At 47.9% G+C, this 25,326-nt stretch overlaps 1 protein-coding gene across 3 annotated transcripts in view; it reads left to right on the plus strand.

Moving 5' to 3' along the window:
• The window catches only part of LOC119437474 (uncharacterized), a 292,442-nt gene extending 267,140 nt beyond the window's left edge, over nt 1-25,302 (plus strand). For 2 of the 3 annotated variants that reach the window (XR_007465102.1, XR_007465103.1), the window contains 2 exons: nt 2,145-2,256; nt 25,146-25,302. Coding sequence is in view for 1 of the 3 variants with exons in the window: in XM_049660599.1 (XP_049516556.1) it covers nt 2,145-2,256; nt 18,226-18,309 (196 nt within the window). In the remaining 2 variants the exon portion in view is untranslated. Of the gene's footprint in view, nt 1-2,144; nt 2,257-18,225; nt 18,683-25,145 lie in introns of those variants that run through there. The other variant, XM_049660599.1, reaches the window with a different exon arrangement.
• The last annotated feature ends 24 nt before the right edge of the window (nt 25,303-25,326 follow it).

Genomic DNA, 25,326 nt, shown 5'->3' on the forward strand with positions numbered 1-25,326 from the left:
ATATCGACCTCTTTAGTGGCAGCGTCTTTCTTGGCTTAGTCTAGTGGACATTGAGCACGTTGAACACGCGTCATCTCCTGTCGAAAACGGCTTTTTTCAACGTGCTCTAGGAAGATTTTTAAGTAATAACAGTAGGTCAGAATGGCTGAATGAGGTATTTATCAGATTTTAACATGCACCTTTTTCTTTTTTTCAAAAAAATGGGCGGAGAGCTGCCTGCGCGGTTCAATCGGATAGGAAACCAAAACTGCCTTTGCGGCATTTGTATCCTCATGTAGTAGTGATAGGGAAGAAAACAGTCGTAAAACTGTGGATGACGAAACTGGTTGTTTATTGGGTTAACCTGTGCCCACAAAAGCAAGCTACATTTAAAGCAGAATGATAGCGGCGAACACAGTCGGCGATCGTCGAAAATCTGATCAGTGGCGAAACACGTCGGCTTTTATACATGAGTCATCGAAGGTTCCAGATTAATCCCTGGTACCCGCGTGTCTTCCAGAAAGTTCTAGACAATTCGCGTCGCTCATACAATCAGATTACATGAGCATCAGTGACAAGAGACAACGGATAGAAGCATCAATAACGTCCGAGAAACTTCCGATACGTGCAGGCGCGTCCTGTGCCTAGCGATAACATTTAACATTTGTTAGCCGGTGAAAAGTGGTCACCGGCGAAATTTAAACATGTACACGTGCTAGTATGCTTTGTCGCATAGCATGGATGTATTGCAGCGAAGATGAATACAGGAAATCGGTCGCCATTGTTCAACACAGTTTTATTGCTAAAAAATCCGGTGCGCATTACATTTCTGTGTTTCAGAGCTTTCATGCCATTATGTTAGTTCTCTACTTTGGACATATAAAAAGTGGGTGCGCTTTTGATTCAGGGGCGTGTTAGAATCGGGCGAATACAGGCAAATGAATCGGTGGTGTGTTTTGAAGTTTTTTCTGCGTCTTACATAATTTGACCCACCAGATAATTCAGTCAATTTCGTCAGTTTCGTCGAGGTCAAATGAATGGAAATCTATTGTACTTTGCGTAGCCAATTTAGGCTAAGGCGAACCAGGCAGCTGTTGCAAACATTTTGGTTAGTTTCGAGTATTCGAAAGTACGAAATAGTTGATTTTGAATACGAATCAAATACTACACACTGACTATTGGTATTTGAAACTGAATATATTCACCCATCCCTAAACATAAGACCAATTTTCGTCACAATGAAACGCTTAGGGGTGAATGAGCTTCGAACTGTAACATGTGAATGTACAAACGCTACACATGCTAAACCAAAAGAATTGGAACAATGCGTCGCACAGCAATACAGCTTTACAGTTGCTTGTCCTGTGTTTCAGGTGCCGTTGGTGCTGGATCAACTAGATTTTGCTAGTTTTTGTTTTGAGGAGGCGCCTGCAACATGGCTAACGACCATGCTGCGGCTATGCTGGCAACGTATCAAAGCCGAAATATCACTATTTCTGCTCAACTCATGCAGGCAGAGTCTGAATTATCGAGCGGAGGGCTCTGATGTGTTCGAAATTTCTGTGGCAGTTGTCTATGGCGTGAGAGACACAATAGCAAGGAAACAATGGTATAGAGCTGAAGCTTTGGACAGATATAGTCTTATTCCTCTACTGTAGATACGAAAATTGCTTTACAAATCGAAAACACGTTTACCCTAAGTGTGTTAATGACACAGCAGTGGAGGCATCATGTAAGCCGCACATGTCGCAGAATTGAAATATGCAATCACCGTGTTGGCTCAGTGGCATTCTGCTGCTGAACACGAAGTTGCAGATCTGATTATATGCGGCCGCAGCTGCATTCCCATAGTGCTAAAATGCAATAACACTGATATGTTTCAAATAAGGTGCACATTAAAGAACTTAACTTGCGGTCATAATTATTTTGCAGCCACTCCCACTATACTCGAATTCAGTGTCGCTTTGGGACTAAACTCCATGAATCAATCAGTCAGTGGGACAGAGTTTTCTCCTAGGGATTATCAGCTACCCATGTCTTGTCAACTAATCCCCATTCTCTGCCTACAAATTTCCTTATCTCACCGCTCTAGCTAATCCTCTGATCTCTTGACAGCTTATATGATACATCACGCATGCCAACGAGATACTTTTGTTGCACTTCAGGCTGAAGACGGGGCCGAATGCAGTTTGCGTTTCCAAGAGCTCAAGCGTTCACTGCAAACGCACAGTGACAAGATTGCTGAAATCCAGCAGAAAATCCTGGGTGTGGAACCTGGTGAGTAGGGCACAGTTCCTTAGCTCTTCATGCTAAATCTACAATGTACTAGAACACTGTAAACTGTATGTGGTGACGTGTTATGCTCTGCATATTCAAAGGTACATACAGTCGAGTCCCGGTACAACGAAATTCATGAGACACGTGAAAAATTTTGTTGTGGCGGAACTTTGTTGACGTGAAATTAGTAGTATCTCAAAGGAAACCGAAACCATCGTCCGGGAAATCTTTGCGATGGCGTGGGACAAAGGTTGAGACGTGCTGAAGGCAGTCAATAACGTGTCAACTTCACAAGAGAATGCATTTTGCGCCGCTGTTGCAGCATTTTTCGTACATTGCGGCCGACGCCTAACTCAACGCACGTGTGCGGCCGATCTTGGAACACTAATTTTGCGGCACATGCATCGTCGCAATGAAGCAGTTTGAATTATCACAATTGCATTGCATGTTTATGACAGTGGGTAGTGAAAAGTGTGTCTCAGATGGAGACGGCGCGCCGCGGCCACGCTGCGAAGGATGTCGCGAGGCCTTCGCCGCTGCTAGCCCTAATCAGTCATGAGATGAGAATTTCAGCTTCTGCACTGCTGTTGTGCAAAATAGAAAAAATATTTGCCGATTCATTCAGTAAATAAAACCATGTTGACGTAGTAAGCATTCATTTATTGTTTTCCTGATGCCCTGGATAATTCAACATTCGGAATTAGGACCTTGATTCGTAAGGGAACTTCATGGAGCTTAGCAGGGTACCCTGGAACTAACATGCTTGAGAACCTCTGCTCTACAGGAACATCAGATATGAGAACATAAACCATGTCATGTCTAGCATACTCGGAAAGAACTACTAATCCAGACTCCTGAGAAGCAAGTCTGATGGTGAACCCGCTACATTACTGCATGCTGACACCATAAGCAAGCATATAGCCGTCTGCCTTCCAGATCATTTTGTTGATCCGCTTTAGACATACTATTCATACTTGCAGAACATGCAAAACGAGAAGTGCGTTTCAAGATGTATGTCACTATCTTGGTTTGCACAGTTGTGTACACTGCACCTGAAGGGGTTATGGTCCCAATTGTTGAGTAGAGTAGGCTGCATTAATTCGACTTTGGTTAGCTAGATTTTTGGTTAATTTTATCCAGGATGAAATGACAGGCCAGTGACAGTACTTTTTTGTGGCCACAACATTTTTATTTTGATCCTGAAATTGGCTCCCACTGAATAATTTGAACTTGACCAGCCAGCACACACGTGCCGGCTGACCCCAATAGCAACCTTATTTCGATCCTCTGGATGGTTTCATTTTGTAGGTCGTAAGGAGTTCAAAATCACCTTTAGGGGTCAATTTTTTCATAAAATGTGACACGCCAGGGTTAATTTTTTATTGAAAATTTAAAATCTTCAGAGTACCGTATTTGCTCATTTCTAACATGCCCTTTTTCCGATAAAACAGGTCGAAAAATTGCGTGCGTGTTAGAATAGAGTACGACCCTAAATCTTTGTTTCTATATAGCCAACGGCATTTCAAAATGGCCGCCTCATACACGCTTCGAGCCTAGCTGCCGTAGCTTCCTCCGTGTGCTGCAGTACGTGGGCTTAGGCATTAGTCTACCGTTTGTCTTCCCGTTTTCTGCGTTTGCTTTATCAGCATAAAGTTCCGAGTTCATCATGATGCCGCATTTAAAAGGGAAGTGACCACGTGGGCGTAGACGGACGGAAATCGGGCCGCATTGCCCGATTTCCGAAATTTGCGTGCGGGACAGGCGCAAACAGGAGGAGAGGATTTTCGCCATGCAAAGCAACGCGGAAGGGTTTCAGTGGATATAAGCAGGACGTATTCTGTGACGATCCACTTCGGCGATAAGATCGCCTTGGCCCTATCATAAAAGCGATCTGTGAAGGGGAGACTCCGCCGTGCCGCGCTGTGTTTTTGCCGCTTATAGTTCGCGTTGAAGCGAGGGGCGTGCTAGCATGGAGGTCAATTTGCTCGCCGCGCTTCATCACTCCTGCGTTTGGACAGCGAGTTTCCGCGGTCAACGAGCGAAATGTGTTCATGTATGCTTGTGCACGTGTGACACCGTGCTTGTTAATTTAGTTCGTATGCGAATGTTTGCAAGTGTTTACGGCCGAAAAAACTGCTATCCTTCGTATAGCTGTCTTCGTATGGCTGTGTCGAAAAGCTTTACCGAATTTTTTTAAAGTGACCATGAAGTGAGAAAAAAATTTTGCGTAGGTATACATGCATCGTTTATTGATGAATTCTGGTGGATTTGCATATGCTAAAGACTTAGTCTTGTCTGAAGTTCCTTGCCTGAATAGCTGTAGTCCAGTGATTCTGATTCAGATTTAGTACTTGGGCAGAAGTCTGCACTGGATGAACCGCTGGTTGACTCAATTGTAGCCGAGCAACTGGTGCGCAGGCTCATTGCGTAATCGAACTGTGCATGTGAGGGCACGCAAGAAAACTTGATGGTTGTGCACCCGTCAGAAAGACGCAACGAGTGAGAAACTTGCAGTAATCCTTCGTTCCATCGCCTACGAGGGGCAATCAGTTTTCACGAGTCTCAAAAAGGGAAACACAGGTATTACAGCATTGTTGCCACATAGCGGCATCGTTTGTCACAGGTGGGTGGCAGTGCCCACTTGTGAACAGATGTAATCATGCCCCTGTAAGCAGTAAATGAGAGAGCATCTAGCGGTGACCCGTTAAGAGATTAGAAATCAGACAGACATCAGTTTTTGTGAGCGCAACAAACGAAAACAGATTGCGAGACAAAACCAAAACTAACCGCTGCGTGTCTGCTCAAGCACGGATGCGCGAATGGTTAGCTCACTATGCCAGTGAAAACAAGCTATGGAATGAAAACCAAAAGACTACGGCTCGAGAAAAAATTTATCTTGTATCTACATATAGTGGCAACACTTGCTGCCAAACAGAGAGTTGAAACATTGTTGCATTTTTAAACATACAGACAGCATAGTCGATATACGGCACCAACCATTCGGGACTTGTTCACAGTGCCAAAAATTTACTTCTCTGACCCTCAAAGGATATATGGACTAGAGATGGAAGTGCTGCACAAATTGCGCCATCCTGCCCCAAACCACCGCGCTGCGTGAACTGATGCCAAAACGCTAACTTCGAGTGAAGTCGCTAAATTTTGTGGCATGTTCGTGTTCAATGGCAACCACACAGCTGTGTGTTGGCTAGCATTTAGCACTAGAAGCCAAGCCAAAGCAATGCGTTTCAGCATCGGTGACTTTGAAGTGTGGGTGTGTTTGGTGGCACATTGTAACTTGGCCGCAGTAAAACGAAAATCCTTTGTGCTATACAATGCGTTACGAATGTTTTTTATAAGTCTTACGAGTTTGCATAATTTGTGGACCAGCTAAAGATTATTTGAACTGGTACTCTTTTTGTGAGGCAGTCGGGAAAGAAAGCCATGTGTCAGCTGACTGAATAAGTCGTACGGTCTGTCGTAATACTTTTAGGGCTCACTTGTATGCCCTATGGGTAAATCTGTGTCAATTAATGGCGAACGCCGTGCGTGTAACGTTAAAATATATTTCGTACATGCACCGTGTCTAGTTACCGGGATGGTAGTGCAGCGCGCTAACAAACAAGCTGCTTGCTTTCCTGAAACTTCTTGACCAGAAATATGCAATTGCAACCGTACACGTCACTCAAATTTGGACTCCGGGTACTTAATATTCTAAACGAAGAATGTAGAGTTTTAGTTTTTGTCTACCGTAGTAGCCAAATTGCTGTCGTAAAGGGTCGAAGAATATGTGAACAGCAGAAGTTGCGTTTGCGGCAATGATGTGCACGACACAAGTTGCGCAGATCAAGTCCGAAAATATTAAGCAACCATTGTTAGGCATTAAAAATATCGTTCGTTGTTTTACATTGACTTTATGAATAGGCCCTAATAATCGAGCTTGTGCAATATATTGGTCGGCAGTGCTGGTCGGAAAGCCACTGAACACTTTTTCCCCTATATTCGTTTCATATATGTCAGAGTTAATTTTTACAGTCGAATCTCATGAATTCGAACACGCTTAATTCGAACTGACGCTCTGGTCCCGTCAAAGTTATGTATATTTCAATGGGCACCTGCTGTGGTTGCTCAGTGGCTGTGGTGTTGGGCTGCTGAGCACGAGGTCGCGGAATCTAATCCCGGCCACGGCGGCCGCATTTCGATGGGGGCGAAATGCGAAAACACCCGTGTACTTAGATTTAGATGCACGTTAAAGAACCCCAGGTGGACAAAATTTCCGGAGTCCCCCACTACGCCGTGCCTCATAATCAGAACTGGTTTTGGCACGTAAAACCCCATAATGTAATGTATATTTCAATTGGTGAAAACGCTCTGTAATTCGAACATACTGCGAACCGACAATGCTCTCAGCAGCGCGCCAAATAACGCAGCAGCGCCTACGACCGGCATTGCTCCGACACCGCCATAGAGCAAAAGCTTAGGAGAGACCCCTTCATGCAGCAGCGGAGGCCCAGTCCGGCTAGAGTGTACTAGAATACGGTCTAGTACACTCTAGTCCGGCCAACGAACTGCCCACGCCGGCAAACGCTTGCTTCCCGATAACAGCAGAAACAAAACTTCAAGGAGCGGGCTAATCTGTGCCGAGCCGGCTGTACCGGCGGCGGGCGCGCACGGAAACAGTCGAAGGTGAGGGAGCTGTGAGGGAGGTCAGACAGGGCGAGGGGAGTCACCTAAGCCACTGCCACCGAAGCGGCGGAGTTGCCGAGGCCAAATACGCTTTCCTGCCGCCCTCCTCCCTCACCTTTGACGGTTTCCGCGCGCGCGTGTCCGTAGCCATGTCAGCACCATCTGCTCCCTGAAGTTTCGTTTTCTGCCGTTATAGGCGGAACTCGCTATGCGCTTGCATGCCGCGAAATTTCGTGACTCGCATCGTTCGTTCATCTTGCTATGGTGTTCGAATACTTCAAAAATACGTCCTTCCGGTAATTCGAACTTCTTTTAATTCGAACAAATTTTCGGGCCCCTTCGAGTTCGAATTATCGAGATTCGACTGTATTTTATTTCTTTCCGCTAAGTTATGTGGAGTACTGGCAAACATGCAGTGACCAACATTTATTCTGTGGTACTCTGCTATGCCGACTTAAAGTCACCAAGAATTTTAAATATAATTGAAGGCATTATGCGACGACATTCACTGTATGTTGATTGGTATTGTTTATTGTTGTCACAGTCAGTATTTCTTGTTCATTGTGCACGAATGCACCAAATTAGCCAACTTTATGGACTTGCCTAATCAACGAGATGTCAATGAAAATTTGTGGAGGGTGTTAAAACAATGAAGGGTTTAAAGCAACCTAGGATTTGCATTATTCAATATCTTTATCCAATAAGTGAGGTAAATGTCAGATAATTAAACTTGAATATTAGTTGCTTCACAATGAAACGGAAAACTCTTCATTAACAATCGCCTATCCACATACAGTGGCAGATGTTTGCGTAAATCTCTTGGGTATATTTTTTTTGGTCACGCTTAGTTGGCACGTCCGGCATGTATATTAATACAGTAGCCAATGGATTTTTCGGACTCCGAAAATTTGGACTAGTTAGGTATTCCGGACATCATAGATGTACCGGCAGGATTCACATAGAGCTAATGCATTTTCGTGACCGATTTTTCGGACAAATCTAGGTGCCAATGTTCGATTTTCCGGACTAAATCGCTCGCTCCGAGCCCTGCTACCCGATCTTGGAGGCCGCCATGTTGGATTTTCCGTTGGCTTGGCTTCCAGTGCCCCCCTGTATAGCCTTCAATTTAAGATTAGTAAATGCACGCTATCCTCTCGTTTACGAGGCCATGCCCGCTCTTCCTTGGCCGACAAAACGTTCCAAAAAGTGGCACCTTCTTTTTTTTGTTCGGTCAGCTCGGCACTATCGTCATATCACAAGCAGAAGTTGGTTTTTTTTTGTTTGTTTTTGTTGTTTAAGTTTCGGTTGCGCCGTACGCTGTGTGCGGGTGAAAGCTTGCAAGGGTCAGCCGGCAACCGCAATTTAATCTCACGCGTGCGAGAGAAGAAGGCGGCCGGATGTGCGCGCGGACTTTGTTGGCTCATGGGGCTCGGGGACAAGGTGGCGGAGACGGTGGGGAGTTGCATTCAGCCCTTGTGGCTGCTGCCGACGGAGCTGCTACACCACGCAGGCACCGTATCTTGAAAGCAATCTATGATGGGTACAAAGGGCGTGCGCCGAGTGCGAGTAGCTTCGTATGCGCCGTATTTTTTTTCGTTTTTATTGCGATAGCAATTATATGGACACTCAAAAGCAGATTTCTGCCGTCGGCGTCGCCGTCGCCGTCGGCGTCGCCGTCGCCGTCGCCGTCGCCGTGAGGTTCCGTATGACGTCATTTGGAGATGAAATCGTCGCCGCGCGCCGAACGCTGTATGTGCGAGTGAAAGGGCGCGAGGGGCGCGTCTTTCACGGGGAGTGAACGCACGGCGGAGAACAAACGCGCGTTCTGCGCCGTGCTCGCTTAAGGGCTGCAGAAGTAGGCGTCTCTTTTCTCCTTTACAATCACCATATATGTAGAGCAAACGCGCCTTCTTCGGACGCGCGAGAGGCCGTGGGGGAGGGGGAGGGAAGGGAGGCGACGTTTAGCTGTGGCACCAAGTGCCTATTTATATCAGAGGCTCCAGCAACAGTCACCAACGCCGCACGCATTTTGAGCTAACGCGGGCAAAACGCCGATGGCGTCGACAACAGTTCTGCGTGTTGTTGCTACCAAAGCCGCTCACCTTACTTCGTATGACATTGCTGTGTTGCTATCGCATTCATTGCTTCGCCCTTAGGGCAAAACTGTGACATTTTTTTTCTTGACGGTTGCGTTGAAACGAGAGAATAGACAGCGCGAAGGTCAATTTGCCCGCGGTCATCGAGCGAGCTGTGTTCATGTAACCTGTGCGCGCGTGACACCGTGCTTTAGTTAGTAAACGCATATTTACAACTTTATACGGCCGATAAAACTAACATCCTTACTTCGTATCGCTGTCTATTAATTTGCTATCCTACAACAGGGCTTGAACAAAGTGTCCAAGTGGACTGATGAAAACGGGTTCAAAATGAACCCCCACAAAAGTTCTTGTGCTCTTTATACAAGAAAGAGAGGCCTGGTTCCAGATCCTTGTGTAGAACTGTATGGGCAACAAATACCTGTGAACAAAGAGCATAAATTTTTAGGCATTGTACTTGACTCTCAACTTACTTTCATTCCACACATAAAATATCTCAAGGTGAAATGCCTAAACACAATGAACTTGCTAAAATTTTTATCTCGCACAACATGGGGCAGCGACAGAAAGTGTTTAATGAATCTTTACAAGAGTCTCATTCGAGCATGATTGGCCTATGGTAGCGCGGTATATCACTCTGCCGCCCCTAGTGCGCTGAAGATGCTGGATCTTGTCCACCATCTGGGTATCAGCCTGGCCACTGGGGCTTTCAGATCAAGCCCTATTGAAAGTTTATACATCGAATCAAATGAGTGGTCACTCCATCTGCAGAGAACATACACCAGCCTCACATATTTTCTCAAAGTCCACTCTAATCATCAGCATCCGTGTTCTAACACCAATAACGATATGATGTGTGCTACACTTTTTCACAATCGTCCCTCTTTAAGACAGCCTTTCTCACTGCGTGTCAGGTAGCTTAGCGAAGAAATGGATATCCCACTCCTCCAACATCACTTAATGCCTTGAGCCAAGCTGTTACCACCTTGGGAGTGGCAGGTAATAGAATGTGATATATCTTTTGTAAAAGTTACAAAGCACGCTTCAGAGGTCGAAATCCGAATGCATTTTGTAGAACTCCAGCCCAAGTACTCGTGCACAGCAGAATTTTACACAGACTCTTCTAAGTCACATGCTACGGTATCTTATGCAGCCGTTGGTCCATCTTTTTCGGAATCCGGTGTACTCCACCCAGCAACAAGTATATTTATGGCTGAGGCCTATGCACTATTGTCAGCTGTAAAGCACATAAAGAAATCAAAACTTCAAAAAACAATCATATTTACAGACTCCCAAAGCGTCGTAAAAGCCTTGAAGTCACCCTGTAAACAGAAAAATCCAGTACTCATTGAGCTCTATTCCACTCGATGCAGAGCGTATATATCTAACCAGCTTGTAATGAAGTCACGTAGTAGTGACGCTTAAGAAAACAGTCGTAAAACTGTGTATGATGAAACTGATTCTTTATTGGGCGAACCTGTGCCCACAAAAGCAAGCTACACTCAAAGCACAACGAAAGCGGCGAACACAGTCGGCGGTCGTCGAAAATCTCATCAGCGGAGAAACGCGTCGGCTTTTATACCTGAGTCATCGAAGGTTCCAGATTAATCCCTGATGCCCGCGGGTCTTCCAGAAAGTTCTAGACAATTCGTGTCGGTCATACAATCAGATAACATAAGCGTCGGTGAAAAGAGGCAACGGAAAGAAGCATCGATAACGTTCTAGAAACTTCCGATACAGGCGCGTCCTGCGCCGAGCGATAACGATAACATTTGTTAGCCGGTGAAGAGCTGTCACCGGTGAAAGATAAACAAGTACACGTGGCAACACCCTCCCCTTAAAAAACATCGTCCCGATGCTACTAACGAACACGAATCCGAAAACATAAACCACGCGTAATAAAGACAATAAAAATAACAAAGCAACGAAGTACCTAAGTTCGTCAGCGGACGTAGAAAAGCTTAAGACGCACCACGTGGATGACCTCGGGTCGTGCGCGGCGCCGCTGTGACTGCGAAATGCCGTCTGGAACGACCTCATAGTCCAGTGCGCCAATCCGTCGGATAATCTTGTAGGGTCCGAAATAGCGTCGTAACAGTTTCTCGCAAGTCCTCGCCGGCGTATCGGAGTCCAGACCCAAACACGGTCGCCGGGCTGGTACTCCACGTTGCGTCGTCGAAGATTGTAGTGTCGGCTGTCGGTCCTCTGCTGGTTCTTGATGCGCAGGCGGGCGAGCTGTCGACCTTCTTCGGCACGCTGCAAATAGGTGGCAACGTCTAGATTTTCTTCATCGGTGACGTCCGGTAGCATGGCGTAAAGCGTCGTTGCCGGGTTCCTTCCGTAGACCAGGTTGAACGGCGCCATGTGCGTCGTTTCTTGCACGGCCGTGTTGTATGCGAAGGTCACGTACGGAAGGATGGCATCCCACGTCTTGTGTTCGACGTCGACGTACATTGCCAGCATGTCGGCGATGGTCTTATTTAGGCGCTCGGTGAGGCCATTCGTCTGCGGGTGGTAGGCGGTGGTCCGGCGATGGCTTGTCTGGCTGTATCGCAGGATGGCTTGAGTTAGTTCTGCCGTAAAGGCCGTGCCTCTGTCGGTGATGAGGACTTCTGGAGCACCGTGACGCAGGAGAATGTTCTCAACGAAGAATCGGGCTACCTCGGAGGCACTGGCAAGGCTTTTGTTTCGGCGTAGCGGGTGAGGTAGTCCGTAGCTACGACGATCCATTTATTCCCGGACGTCGACGTCAGAAAAGGCCCAAGTAAGTCCATCCCGATCTGCTGGAATGGTCGGCGCGGTGGTTCGATCGGCTGTAGAAGTCCGGCTGGCCTTGTCGGCGGTGTTTTGCGTCACTGACAGTCTCGGCATGTCCTTACGTAATGGGCGACGTCGGCAGAGAGGCGAGGCCAGGAGTATTTTTCTTGTATCCTCGCGAGCGTGCGGGAAAAACCGAGATGTCCAGCCGTTGGGTCGTCATGGAGAGCTTGCAGAAGCTCTGGACGCAACGCTGAGGGTACCACGAGGAGGTAGTTGGCTCGGAGAGGCGAAAAGTTCTTCTTTAGGAGAATGTCATTTTGCAAGAAAAACGATGCCAATCCTCGCCTGAACACCTTCGGCACAGTGACGGTCTTGCCTTCTAGGTAGTCTACAAGGCTCCTTAGTTCCGGGTCGGCTCGCTGTTGTTCGGCGAATTCGTCGGCACTGGTGGGTCCCAAGAAAGTGTCGTCATCCTGGTCGTCCTGTGGCGGCGGTTCGACGGGGGCACGAGACAAGCAGTCGGCGTCAGAGTGCTTTCGGCCGGACTTGTAGACGACAGTGATGTCGAATGCTTGAAGTCTCAGACTCCATCGTGTGAGGCGACCTGAAGGATCCTTCAAGTTAGCTAGCCAACACAAGGCGTGGTGGTCGCTCACAACTTTGAAGGGCCTGCCATAGAGGTAGGGGCGAAACTTTGATGTAGCCCAGATGATGGCGAGGCACTCCTTTTCTGTTGTGGAATAATTTGATTCCGCCTTCGATAGCGACTGGCTAGCGTAACTTACAACCCTTTCTAGTCCGTCAGTCCTCTGCACAAGCACGGCGCGGAGTCCTACGCTGCTTGCGTCAGTGTGGACTTCGGTATCGGCGTTTTCGTCGAGATGCGCAAGAATGGGCGGCGATTGCAGGCGTCGCTTCAGTTCTTCAAATGCTTCGATTTGTGGCGTCTCCCACTTGAACTCGAGGTCGGCCTTCGTGAGGTACGTCAGTGGCTCGGCGATCCGTGAAAAATCCTTGACGAAGCGCCTGTAATAGGCGCACAGGCCAAGAAATCTACGCACTGCCTTCTTGTCGGCGGGCGGAGGAAAGTCAGTGATGGCCGCCGTTTTCTGTGGGTCAGGGCACACTCCAGACTTGTTGATGACATGGCCCAAAAACAAGAGGTCCTCGTATGCGAAGCGGCACTTTTCTGGCTTCAACGTGAGTCCGGAGGTCTTGATAGCTGGAAGAACTGTTTCAAGGCGCCGGAGGTGTTCCTCGAAGCTTGAGGCAAACACAACGACGTCGTCCAAATAGACGAGGCAAGTCTGCCACTTCAAGCCTGCCAGTACTGTATCCATGACCCGTTGGAAAGTCGCAGGTGCCGAACAAAGACCAAACGGCATCACCTTGAACTCGAACAGTCCGTCTGGTGTTATAAAGGCAGTCTTCTCCCGGTCTCACTCGTCGACTTCGATTTGCCAGTAGCCGGTTTTGAGGTCCATCGACGAAAAATACTTTGCGTTGTAGAGTCGATCCAAGGCGTCGTCAATCCGTGGGAGAGGGTATACGTCCTTCTTTGTGATTTTGTTGAGGCGACGATAATCGACGCAAAAACGTTGGGTTCCATCCTTCTTCTTCATTAACACCACGGGGGACACCCAGGGACTCTTGGACGGCTGGACGATGTCGTCACGTAGCATTTCGTTGACTTGTTGCCTTATGGCCTCGCGTTCGTGCGCCGAAACTTGGTATGGGCTCCGACGGAGTGGGCGGACATATTCGTCGGTTATGATGCGGTGCTTGGCGACCGGGGTTTGTCGAACTTTTGACGACGACGAGAAGCAGTCCTTGTATTGCAGGAGCAGAGCTTTTAGCTGTTCTTTCTTATGCCAGGGAAGGTTCTGATTGACGTCGAAAGTTGGTTCAAGTACTACAGTCTTCGTTGCAGGTGCACTAGAATCTGTGAAGGCAAAAGCACTGCTGGCTTGTACTATTTCGTCGATGTAGGCGACCGTTGTGCCTTTGTTAATGTGCTTGTATTCGTCGCTGAAGTTCGTGAGCATCACTCTTGCTTTCCCTTCACATAGCTCAGCTATGCCTCTAGCGACGCAAATTTCACGATCGAGCAGTATGTGATGATCGCCCTCGATGACGCCCTCCATATCTGCAGGCACTTCGGCACCGACGGAAATCATTACACTGGAGCGAGGCGGAACGGTGACTTGTTCTTCTAGCACATTCAAGGCATGGTAACTGATATCTGTATCCGGTGGTATCGCGTTGTGCGTTGAAAGCGTTATCGACTTGGACCTTAAATCGATGACTGCACCATGTTGGTTTGGAAAGTCCATGCCTAGGATGACGTTCCTGGAGCAGTGCTGCATGATTACGAAGCTCGCCGGGTAAGTGCGATTGTTAACCGTGACTCGCGCTGTGCAGATTCCAGCCGGCGTTATTAGGTGGCCTCCCGCTGTCCGGATATCGGGTCCTTGCCAGGCCGTCCTCACCTTCTTCAACTTGGCGGCGAACGGGCCACTGAAGACGGAATAGTCAGCTCCAGTGTCGACGAGAGCGGTGACGCTATGACCATCGATTACCACGTCTAAGTCGTGGCGTCGGATCACGGCTGCGTCGGCTTGCTCCGCTGCTGCTACGTCGCGTCGGCAGGTCTTCTTTCGGCGGCGAAGTGTTGTCGTGAAGGCTCTTTCCAGGCGGCGTGCTGATATCTCGTCGTGAAGATTCGCGAATCTTCGTCGGCGGCGGAGGATCTTCGGAATTGCGTCGTACAGCAACCGCACCTCCATCGGTTGCTGCCTTTAGTTTCCTGGATAGGGGCTCACGGACCGGCCCCGGGCTGGGCCAGTGTATGGTCGGTGCTGCGGCGACAGGTAACGTCCTAGTGACGGCGAGCGTGAGGGTCGTCGTGGTTGCCACTGGGCTCCGGCGAGGTAGTCAGCGATGTCGCGTGGTCGCTCGCCAAGCTGTGGACGTGGCGCGTTGACGGCGAACCCTCGTAGGCCCATCTCGCGGTATGGGCATCGGCGGTAGACATGGCCGGCTTCCCCGCAGTGATAGCAGAGCGGGCGGTGGTCGGGGGCGCGCCAAATGTCCGTCTTCCGCTGGTAGCTGCGCTGGGCAACGGGCGGGCGTGCTGGCGGCGGCGGCGGTGGACGACGGAACTGCAGCGTTACGGGGCCCTGGCGCGAGCGCGGAGGGGGGCCTTGACGACGGGCGACGGCGGCGTAGGTCATCGCTTGCGGCTGTAGTTGAGGCGATGTCGGAACTTCTGGCACTTCCGGTGATCGCTGAACCTCTTCTTTAACTATGTCAGCGATTGAAGTCACCTGAGGCTGCGACCTTGGGAATAATTTCTGTAGTTCTTCCCGTACAACCGCTCTGATCGTCTCGTGCAGGTCGTCGGCGCCTAGAGCTTGAGCTTCAGCGTAGTTTGTCAGCGCACGGCGGTTGTATTGCCTGGCTCGCATTTCAAGCGTCTTCTCAATCGTTGTCGCCTCCGAAACAAATTCTGCCACACTCTTGGGCGGGTTGCGCATCAATCCAGTGAATAGATGCTCTTTGACGCCCCGCATCAAGAACCTAACTTTCTTTTCTTCAGACATGTCGGGGTCGGCGTGGCGGAAGAGGCGAGTCATCTCCTCCGTGAAGATCGCGATGCTCTCGTTCGGCAATTGAACTCTGGTTTCCAGGAGAACTTCAGCCCTTTCTTTTCGTACGACACTCGTGAAGGTCCCTACGAAGTTCTCGCGAAATAGGTCCCAAGTCACCAGGGTGGTCTCCCTGTTCTCAAACCATGTCCGAGCAGCGTCATCCAACGAAAAATAGACATGGCGCAGCTTGTCATCGTCGCTCCATTTGTTGAATGTCGCGGTCCTCTCGTACGTCTCCAGCCATGTTTCAGGGTCTTCAGCTGATGATCCACGGAAGGTCGGTGGCTCCCGAGGTTGCTGCAGCAGGATGGGGGATGCTGGGGCTGCCATTGGGGTCGTTGACTTGGCCTTGATCGCTGTGGTCTTCTCGGGAAGAAGTCCGTATTCTGGCAAAAGACCTTGCTGCCTACGGCTAGCTCGCTGGTCCTTGGCGACGTTGGTCTCGTCCTTCGGTTTCGGGCTTGGGTCGCGGCTTTGCGGGGGCGTCCGCTGCATGGACACAAAAGCACCTCCACCAGAATGTCACGTAGTAGTGACGCTTAAGAAAACAGTCGTAAAACTGTGTATGACGAAACTGATTCTTTATTGGGCGAACCTGTGCCCACAAAAGCAAGCTACACTCAAAGCACAACGAAAGCGGCGAACACAGTCGGCGGTCGTCGAAAATCTCATCAGCGGCGAAACGCATCGGCTTTTATACCTGAGTCATCGAAGGTTCCAGATTAATCCCTGATGCCCGCGGGTCTTCCAGAAAGTTCTAGACAATTCGCGTCGGTCATACAATCAGATAACATAAGCGTCGGTGAAAAGAGGCAACGGAAAGAAGCATCGATAACGTTCTAGAAACTTCCGATACAGGCGCGTCCTGCGCCGAGCGATAACGATAACATTTGTTAGCCGGTGAAGAGCTGTCACCGGTGAAAGATAAACAAGTACACGTGGCAATATGCTTGGTGTCTGGCCATAGAGGTATCGAGGGGAATGTGCTAGTAGACAAAATGGCCACATCAGTCACATCACATGCTATTAACTCTACAGCTGCTATTCCTACAACAGATTTGAAGCCTTTCTTGCAAAAGAAACTGCGAAGCCACTGGCAACGCTTGTTGGACGCTGAAACTAATAATAATAAGCTCCATGTGATTAAGCCACAGTTAGGTTTCTGGCCCTCGGCTACGAAAACACAACGAATTGATGTCCTATTCTGTCGTCTTAGAATAGGACACACGTATGTCACCCACAATATTTGCTTACTGGTGATGAACCACCAACTTGTGGTAGATGTGGAAAGAGGCTGACTGTCCTCCACGTCCTGTTGGAGTGTTGGGAAGCCGAAGCGGAGATAAGAAAACATTTTCCTGTGGCATACCGCTATCATAGCTTTCTTCATCCCATGATGTTTATTGGTGAAGAACCGCTTCTTAACGCCAAAGCAGTCCTCGGCTTTTCAACAATGTTGTGCTACATGTTATTAGTCCAATAAGTTCATAGCGCATTCTCTTTCTAGAGGATGCCGCTGTGATAGTTTTTTATAGCACATGACTCCACGCCCTTGTGGTTGAAGGGCTCTGTCTAGGTAGTTGTGCTTCTTGTCAATTTCTATTTGTTTATCGTAGCAATATTTTGCAGTACATTTATCATGGTCATAGTACACTTCATTACTTATTGCCATAATCTTATTGCATGTAGATCTTATGCATTTTACAGCAACTAATTTTTAGGCCCCTTTACAGCCACGTATGATGTACCTATCAGAATTCATCACTCCACTACGAACTCACTAACACTGGCATGGCGCTCTTTGGCCATACCTGGCCCTTGCGCCAGTAAACCACGTACATTCATTTATCATACTCAGTGTGGGAAGTACTTCCTCGAGAGATTGTTTCCTGTTATGCCTTGAGGGCGCTTTGAACTGTGTGCGCAAAAATGAAACTCGCAGAAGTGGAACTAGAGAACAAATAAAACCCTAACTTTCTGAAAAAATTTTACAATCTTGGGAAAAAAATGCATTTTGGCTTGTATTGCATCACTGATTGCACAATGTAGTGGTCCGAGTAAAAATATCGCATATAGGGAATTTATATTATGCTTTGTTGGATACTTGCGCAGAAAATTTCAAGAGGGCAAATTTTGTTTTAAACAAGAAAAAAATTATTGAACTAAACAATTGCAATGGTGTGCAAAAAGCTCTTTGTTTTGCCTTCTCTGCGCAGCATGTAGGTGAGGATGTTAGAACGGCCTGCTTCCAGTTAATTTATTTTTTGAATTGTTTACCAAGCGTTTCGCCTTAGTATTATCGACCAATTTAGGTTAGATAAATGGACCGAGCGTCGCTTATCATCAGCATTGGGGATTCCTATCGCTGTATCAACCCATAGCATCTCACCTTCAGTGCTGTTTGTGGCATTTGTGACATATTTTTTAAACAAACTTGCAATGCAGGCACGAACAATGCCGCCATTTCTAAAGATGCAATCTATCTATGGATTGGTTTGGATAAGAATAATCTTGGATGCCAATGACGATAGCGTGTCACTATTGCAGGTTTGGTTTCGTATTCGATTCTAACGTGCGTGTAATTTTTTAGTAAATGTTTTCAGAAAGCGCTCGTTAATATCTAGGGAATTACAGTATTTCCTCTTGCCAACAACATCGGTTCCGCATTCCTGCCAATGCAGCCTTCATCTCTTCTTGTAATGTAGCCACACCATTTTAGCCCTCCCCCTTAAATCTTGGCTGCAATGTTAAGAACATGTATCTCTCTTAATCATGTCCAGAGAGCCGTTTCTCCTGCGACAAAGAACAAGACATGTTTTTTGAAGCAACACACGCAGACCACTGCAGCCAACCGAATTACCTGATGTACCGCTACAGCAGGCCGTACGGCACAATTCAATATTGCTTCAACACCTGAAGTTTGTATACCCTGTCAACACTCGGCAGTGTCTAATACCAGTGGCTCCCCTGAAAGGAGTCAGCAAGTTCACCTTTCCAGTAGTCACCAGTACTACAGCAGCCGCTGCACAAAGTGGCTCGGTTCAAAGAGTCCATACTGCTGAAGACATGACCGAGCAAATGCGGCTCCAGCAGCAGTAATGAAAGCAGCAGTAAAGTGTGATTCTTGGTGAGTGTCAATGCCGTTCGCGATTCTTGCTTCTGTTCAAGTGAAATCTGGCTAGGCCTAGCTCTTCTAGCAGTGGCAGAGCAGTGCCTGCAGTGACAAAGTGTGTATGTACAGCCGTGCTCAGAATATTTCAGAGCATGGAAAATGGGATTAAGTTAAGTTTGCTCGCGATTTCACCACAGTGTGAAATGTATGTCAGAAATGTGATGATTGTGCGGAGAAGTATCAATTCTACCATTCAGTTGAAGGACCTCTGCCTAGGCTGCGATGAAATTTAGATGTTACTTGTATCACGTATTTCAAAGACTTTTGAGTAGCAGTTTTGAATCCAGGTGCTTTACGGAAATGGTGCTTGCCACGACGTGTGCCACTCCAAAGAAAAGCCTTGCCAAGCTTCTCCAGAAGTGGCTGCCGGAGCTGTACCAAAGATATAAAATTTTTTTTATAACTTACAGCTAAAGTGGGTGTGCGTGGGCACTGCTGATAGCCACAGATTGATTCGTGGCCGCTGTAGCCACATTCCGATGGGTGTGAAATGCAATGATGCTTGTGCCTAATTCTTTTGGTGTACATAACGAGAACCACGGTAGTCAAAATTAATCGGCAGCCCTCAACTGCAGCATCCCTTTGAACATTTGGACGACCCATCATTGAGATAGTGAAAGTCAACTCGTATACAACTCGAACTCTGCTATCTCGAATTTCGGTCAAGTCGAAATTTTTTCTGCCATGGTTTCTACCCATGTCTTTCAACCATGATTTAAAACCTAATAAACCCAAATCAGTTTATTTGCTAATAAATCCATTTCTGTGTGTACAATATTTGGTGTTAGCTGCGTAAGGTGTATATTAAGCTGCACAAGTGTGCATTGCAGTTGTTGATCAGGCCATTGCCTCCTTGCCTTTGTTGTGCTTATGGTTGAGACCACAGCATGTTGCCAAAATGTTTTATTCTATGCTATATATTATTCTTCTTTCTAGGGTTTTACGTGCCAAAACCAGTTGTGATTGTGAGGCATGCATGCCGTAATGAAGGGCTCCGGATTAATTTTGACCACCTGGGGTTCTTTAACGTGCTATACAACGCAAGCACATGGGCGTTTTTGCATTTCGCCTCCATCGAAATGCGGCCGCCGCGGCCGGGATTTGATCCCGTGACCTTGTGCTCAGCAGCGCAACGCCTTAGCCGACTGGGCCACCGCGGCGGTTCTATGCTATATATGCAAAATTGATTACTTGAAACATAAGATCTTCTGTATTATGGTGCAAGGTAGTGAAATTCAGAGCTTCCGCTGGTAAAACTAACTAATCTGTTCGTAGTACAATATGTGCCGCCGCAAGATTGTTGCCATGTGGTAATCTACAAGTGAGCATGCGCAAAGTTTGCACAAGTTCTCTGCAACTTTGTGGCAACAGTGTGAAACCACCAAGTAAAAAAAAAGTGAACACCACAGCAAGAACTATACTGCGTCTCTCCAATGTCCATCGGGGCAGCATGTCAGCCACTCGGTTGCTTTTTCCACAGGCTTCAGGAGGGCCCACCTATTGTGTGCTTATTGCTGTTAATCTTTCTGTGAAGCTTCCATTGACTCAACATTGTGTGTGGTAAATGGTGGACAATGGAGAATCCCAGCTGGTTTTCCTTGCCGGTTGGCTGAGACACGACCCATAGCGTTTTCACTGCTGCTCAGAGTAGCTGATGTGCATTATATTGAAATCTCAAGGCTCTAGAGCAGGGGTTCTCAAGCATGTTGGTCCCAGGGAACCCTGCTAAGCTCTATGAAGTGCCGAGGACCTCCCCCCCCCCCCCTTCCTAATAGAGAGGCTAAGAGGCTAGGCTCAGCGCAATAGTATTGCGCAACAAACTGGGTGCAATAGTATGAGCCAAGACAAGACAGCATTACAACCAAGACATATGCTGATAAAGAATGGCAAAGAATGGCAGTTTTCAGTGCTTATCGCATGGGGACACTTAATTGTAACATTTCATCACCAGAGGTCTTAGAATTAGTGCCGACTCTACTTTGAGTAGTAAAACCTTGTTAATTCGGATTTCTCGAGACCGAAAAGAAATGTTCGAATTAACCGAATGTCGAGTTATTGAGGGCATCAAGAAAACAATAAGCAAATGCTTACTACGTCAACACACTTTTATTCACTCAATGAATCAGCAAATCATGTTTCTATTTTCCACAAGAGCAGTGCGGAAGCTGCAATTCTCGTCATCTTGTGACTCGTTATATAGTCCTTGCAGCGAGGCTGCGGCTCGCGTCTACATCTCGGACACGCGCTTCCCTACCACGCGTAAATCCCGATTATTTTGTCACCCGTGAGCTGCTCACCAAGAAATTGTCCATCCATCGCGATGTAGCCGGTGCACTTTAACAGATTTGCACTGAATCAAAGCGAAAATACGGTCTGCTGCAACATGTACAGACAAAAGCGTGGCCGCTATCGATGCGATCATGGACAGCGACCTTACGGTTCAGAAAGCAGGCGGCCGACGCACGCTCCAAGTCAAAATGAATTTATGGTTTGCTGCAACATGTGCAGATAAAACATGTGTGGTCGCTATCGGCGCGATCATGGATGGCAACTATGCAGCTTTGAACGCAAGCGGCCGATGCGTGCACCAAGTCAAAACGAAACTACTGTTTGTCACTGCAGATGAAACCGCGGCCGCTATCTACGCGACCATGGATGGTGTGTACGTACTTACGAAGGCACGCGGCCAGCCGCCTACGTGGTGTTATGTGCCACGATAAAGACAATTAGGCACGAAGCATTCCGGCGTTGCTGTCAGATAGGTCTCACGTACGACTTCCGCTTACGACAAATGGCGATGCAGACGGATGCGGACTCCGCCGCGTCATTTCGGTTGGATGCTAGCGCCGTGTTTGCTCTTTTGCGTTGCGCATTTGTGGTGCCCTGCAGATTTATTCTTGTAATCCTCCGACGTATACATCAGCACACACGCTATCGGCCCCTATCTACAAACGGGAGAAATGCGCATGGTGGTAAGTTACGGCCTCCGAGATTCATGGGCAAAAGCTTAAGCACGCTGCCCATTTTCGGAGGCTGGGTAGCTACATACAACTGCCGGCGGATTTATTGCGCAGTTCGTGCGTTCCTGTTACGCAATGCGATGGTGCTTTTTGACACTCGGGAATGGGTAATGGAGGTTCTTTGCATCGACTGCACCTCGCTTTCGCCATTTAGCCAATTGGGAAAATTTATCTGTGGCTCGCGGAACCCCGAGGAGGGGCCTGCGGAACCCCTGGGTTCCGCGGAACCCACTTTGTAGAGGTATCCCTAGTACACGCTCAGCATTGCACACTCTCAAGGCTCGGTCATTTGCATGGCTGTCGAATGAATGTATCGCCATTTTTTTTCTTGCTAGCAACTGTCCATAACACTGTTTAGGTCCATGAGCCTCATCATGTCAAAATCTCTCGGCTTTCTATGGTAGCACTTCCAGTTGGTAAGAGATGGGCACTGCTTTACTGCACTTTTGCAATGCTAATGGTACCACTTACATGGAAGATAATAGAAATCTGCAACCCCCATTGGCTCCCTTCTGTGAGATCCCACGAATGAGCCAATTAGGCATGTGTATTTGGTAATGGCCATGGGTTTCAAGCACCACAAATTAGAGGCACAATTGTACTACAGTTAAACCTGCTTATAACAAAACTCCATATAACGAATTCTTGGATATAACGAAGTTTTTCTATTTCCTGCCATTACTCCATAAAAACACATGTATTGTAGACCTCTACGTCATGGGTTCTCAAAGTTGGTTCTGCAGAACCTACGGGTTCCGTGAGCCACTGATAAATTTTTCCTGGTCCCGCTCTCAACAAGTGTCTAAAACGGCGAACGGAAGCAGCTTGTAGCCACCCAACCTCTCAGAACGGGCAGCGCGCCTAAGCTTTCGCACTTGAATCTCGGAGGCCGTAGCTTACCACCATGCACCTTTCTCCTATTTGTAAATAGGGTAGGTGCCGATAGCGTGCGCACTGACCTATACGTTGGAGCACCGCAGGATCACCGCAAATGCACCGCAAATGCGCGCCGCAGAAGAGCAAGAACGGCGTAGCGTCCAACCGAAACGAAGCGGCGCAGTCCGCATCGCCGTGGTCCTCAACGGCAATCGTACGCGGCACGTGACTGACAGCAACGCCAAAGCGCTTCGTGCCTAATTGTGCCCTTAAAGCCTTTATTCTTGCATTTATCGCCACGAGTAACACCGCGTTGGTGGCTAGCCGCGTGCCTCCGTAAGTGCGTAGTCGATGAGTCGCTATCTCTGATCATGTCGATAACCACCGCAGTTTCGTCCGCAGCGGTTGCGGCAAATAGTAGTTTCGTTTTCACTCGATGCGCGCGTCGGCTGCGTGCCTTCACAACTGCGTAGTCGCCTCTGTCGATAGCGACTGCAGTTTCATCCGCACTTTTTGCAGCGAAAGGTAGTTTCGTTTTGACTTGGTGCGTGTGTCAGCCGCCTGCCTTCTGAACCGCAAGGTCCCGGTCCATGATCGCGTCGATAGCGGCCGCAGTTTCGTCCACAGCGGTTGCGGAAAGCAGCAGTTTCGCTTTGACTCAGTGCACAGCTGTCGAAGATAAAAAGCACCAGCTACATCGCGATGGACAGACAATTTGTTGGCGAGCAGCTGAGTGGCGAAAAAATAATCGGGATGTGCGCCCCGTGCGTTGTTGCAAAGCGCGTCTCAGATGAAAACGCGCGTCGCGAAGGATGTCGCAAGGCCTTCGCCGCTGCTAGCGCTAATCAGTCATGAGATGAAGAGAATTTCAGCTTCCGCGCTGGTCTTGTGCTAAATAGAAACAAGATTTGACGATTCATTGAGTAAATAAAATCGTGTTGACGTAGTGAAGCATTTGTTTGTTTTCTTGATACCCTAGATAATTCGACATTCGGTTAATTCGGGGGAGGGGGGGGAGGTTCCTTGGCACTTTATGGAGCTTAGCAGGGTTCCCTGGGATGAACGTACTGGAGAACCCCTGCTCTACGTAACGAAGTGACAGCGGGAGGGAGACCACCTCGAAATAACGAATTTTCCCCTCCGACAACCTAGATTTTGCCCCAAATTTTGTCATTTTAGCACGAGCAGCAACCGGAAACACCTTCGCCATGACGGAATGTGAAGCGGCGGCGGCGCACTTGACGCGCTCGAATTCACGGCAACTGCAAAGTGAGAGCACATGTGCGTGTGTGCGAGCATGCGTGGGGCGGTCCTGCATCCATCGACCCGGCGATCTTGCCGCCGCGGGTGTGACCTTTCCCCCTCCCTTCATTCAAACCTGATCCCGCCACTTGCTGCAGCTGGCCTAGCCCACCAAGCCGGCACTCTCCTTTTCCAGCTGATGTTGCCGAAAGGAAAAAAAAAAGTTTTTATTTTCAATGCGCTGGCAGCGCCACTCTTTGGTTACTGTGAAAATCTCTGCGCTTCACTTCACTAACCTGACACTATACGACGCCATCGTGTCGCTCGCTCTTCATTTCTGACGTTTCGCGCTTGTGCGAAACGACCTGCATCCAGTACCTGGTGTGACATTCGAAGGATGAGTGCGTCGACGAAAACAGAAAACGGGTGCGCATTACAATCGAGGGAGCGCTAGAATCGAGTAAATACGGTAAGCATTTATTTTTCGAATTTTCGTGCCGAACCTGCATATAACTAAATCCTCTTTATAACGAAGTTTTTCGGGATTTGTTAATTTGGTTACATCCAGGTTTAACTGTACTTCAGTGCCCAATACACGCCTGCAGGCCTTTATTTCTGGTAAATCGATCATGCTAAAAATAAGCTTTTGTATGCTTCGTTGGAGACGCTGCATTTTTTTTCTTTAGAACTGTATTTATTCAAGATTTCTGAAAGCGTATCGATTTCTTGCCAGGACCTGTGATGAGATGAAAGAACCTCTAGTAGGATGCCTTATTCCTGTTTGTGAGGGGAGCCTGTGTTTTATCAGACTCGACACATGTGCGTGTTTGTGTATATACATGAGCATGCAATTCATAAATATGTGCTTTGTGTACGTGCTCTGTGTAGTATTCTCTTGCATGGGTAGGACATATAATACACAGTCTTACACTTATGACATATATACACATATAATACACTTATGAGCTGCCATATTCCGATGTCCATGTGGAGATGTAGCAGGGATTTCCGCGTGGACGCAACAGTCAACTGCAGCTCTGACCCTGTGACAGCGCTCCTATAGTGTGCGTGGTTTCAAGTGAACATATGACCGTTCTCAAACATACCATGTTTCGGTCGAAATGAGTGGGTCATCACCACAGAATTGTGTACGACAGCATTGTGACATTAATTTTGTCACATCTGTCAACACCACTGTCCTACATACAGCATTGTTGCCACCGTTCGCTGTCAATCGAAGTAAAACACGCATAGCACCTGTATTTTGTACTGATACTCCTCGCTGCAACCTTTTATTATGTTTAGCATACCAGAACTATATTGTTGTTATTGTTGCAGATTTCCGTGTATTAAGTGACGCGATTCACACTTGCCAGTCGACGATGTACAGCGCAGGTCGTCGCTCATCCACCATACAACTGACTGGCCAATGGATGACCGCAGCCACCTGGCTTGACGGGCTCGTCTGCTAGAGCACCGTCACCGTGAACACAGGAATTATTTCTGACACCAAATAATGACTACTATTAAAATAAAGTGCTACCTGAATTGTCTTTCGTGCCAAGTTATAA

This window comes from Dermacentor silvarum, chromosome 1 (genome assembly GCF_013339745.2).
Source record: "Dermacentor silvarum isolate Dsil-2018 chromosome 1, BIME_Dsil_1.4, whole genome shotgun sequence".
NCBI lineage: Eukaryota > Metazoa > Arthropoda > Arachnida > Ixodida > Ixodidae > Dermacentor > Dermacentor silvarum.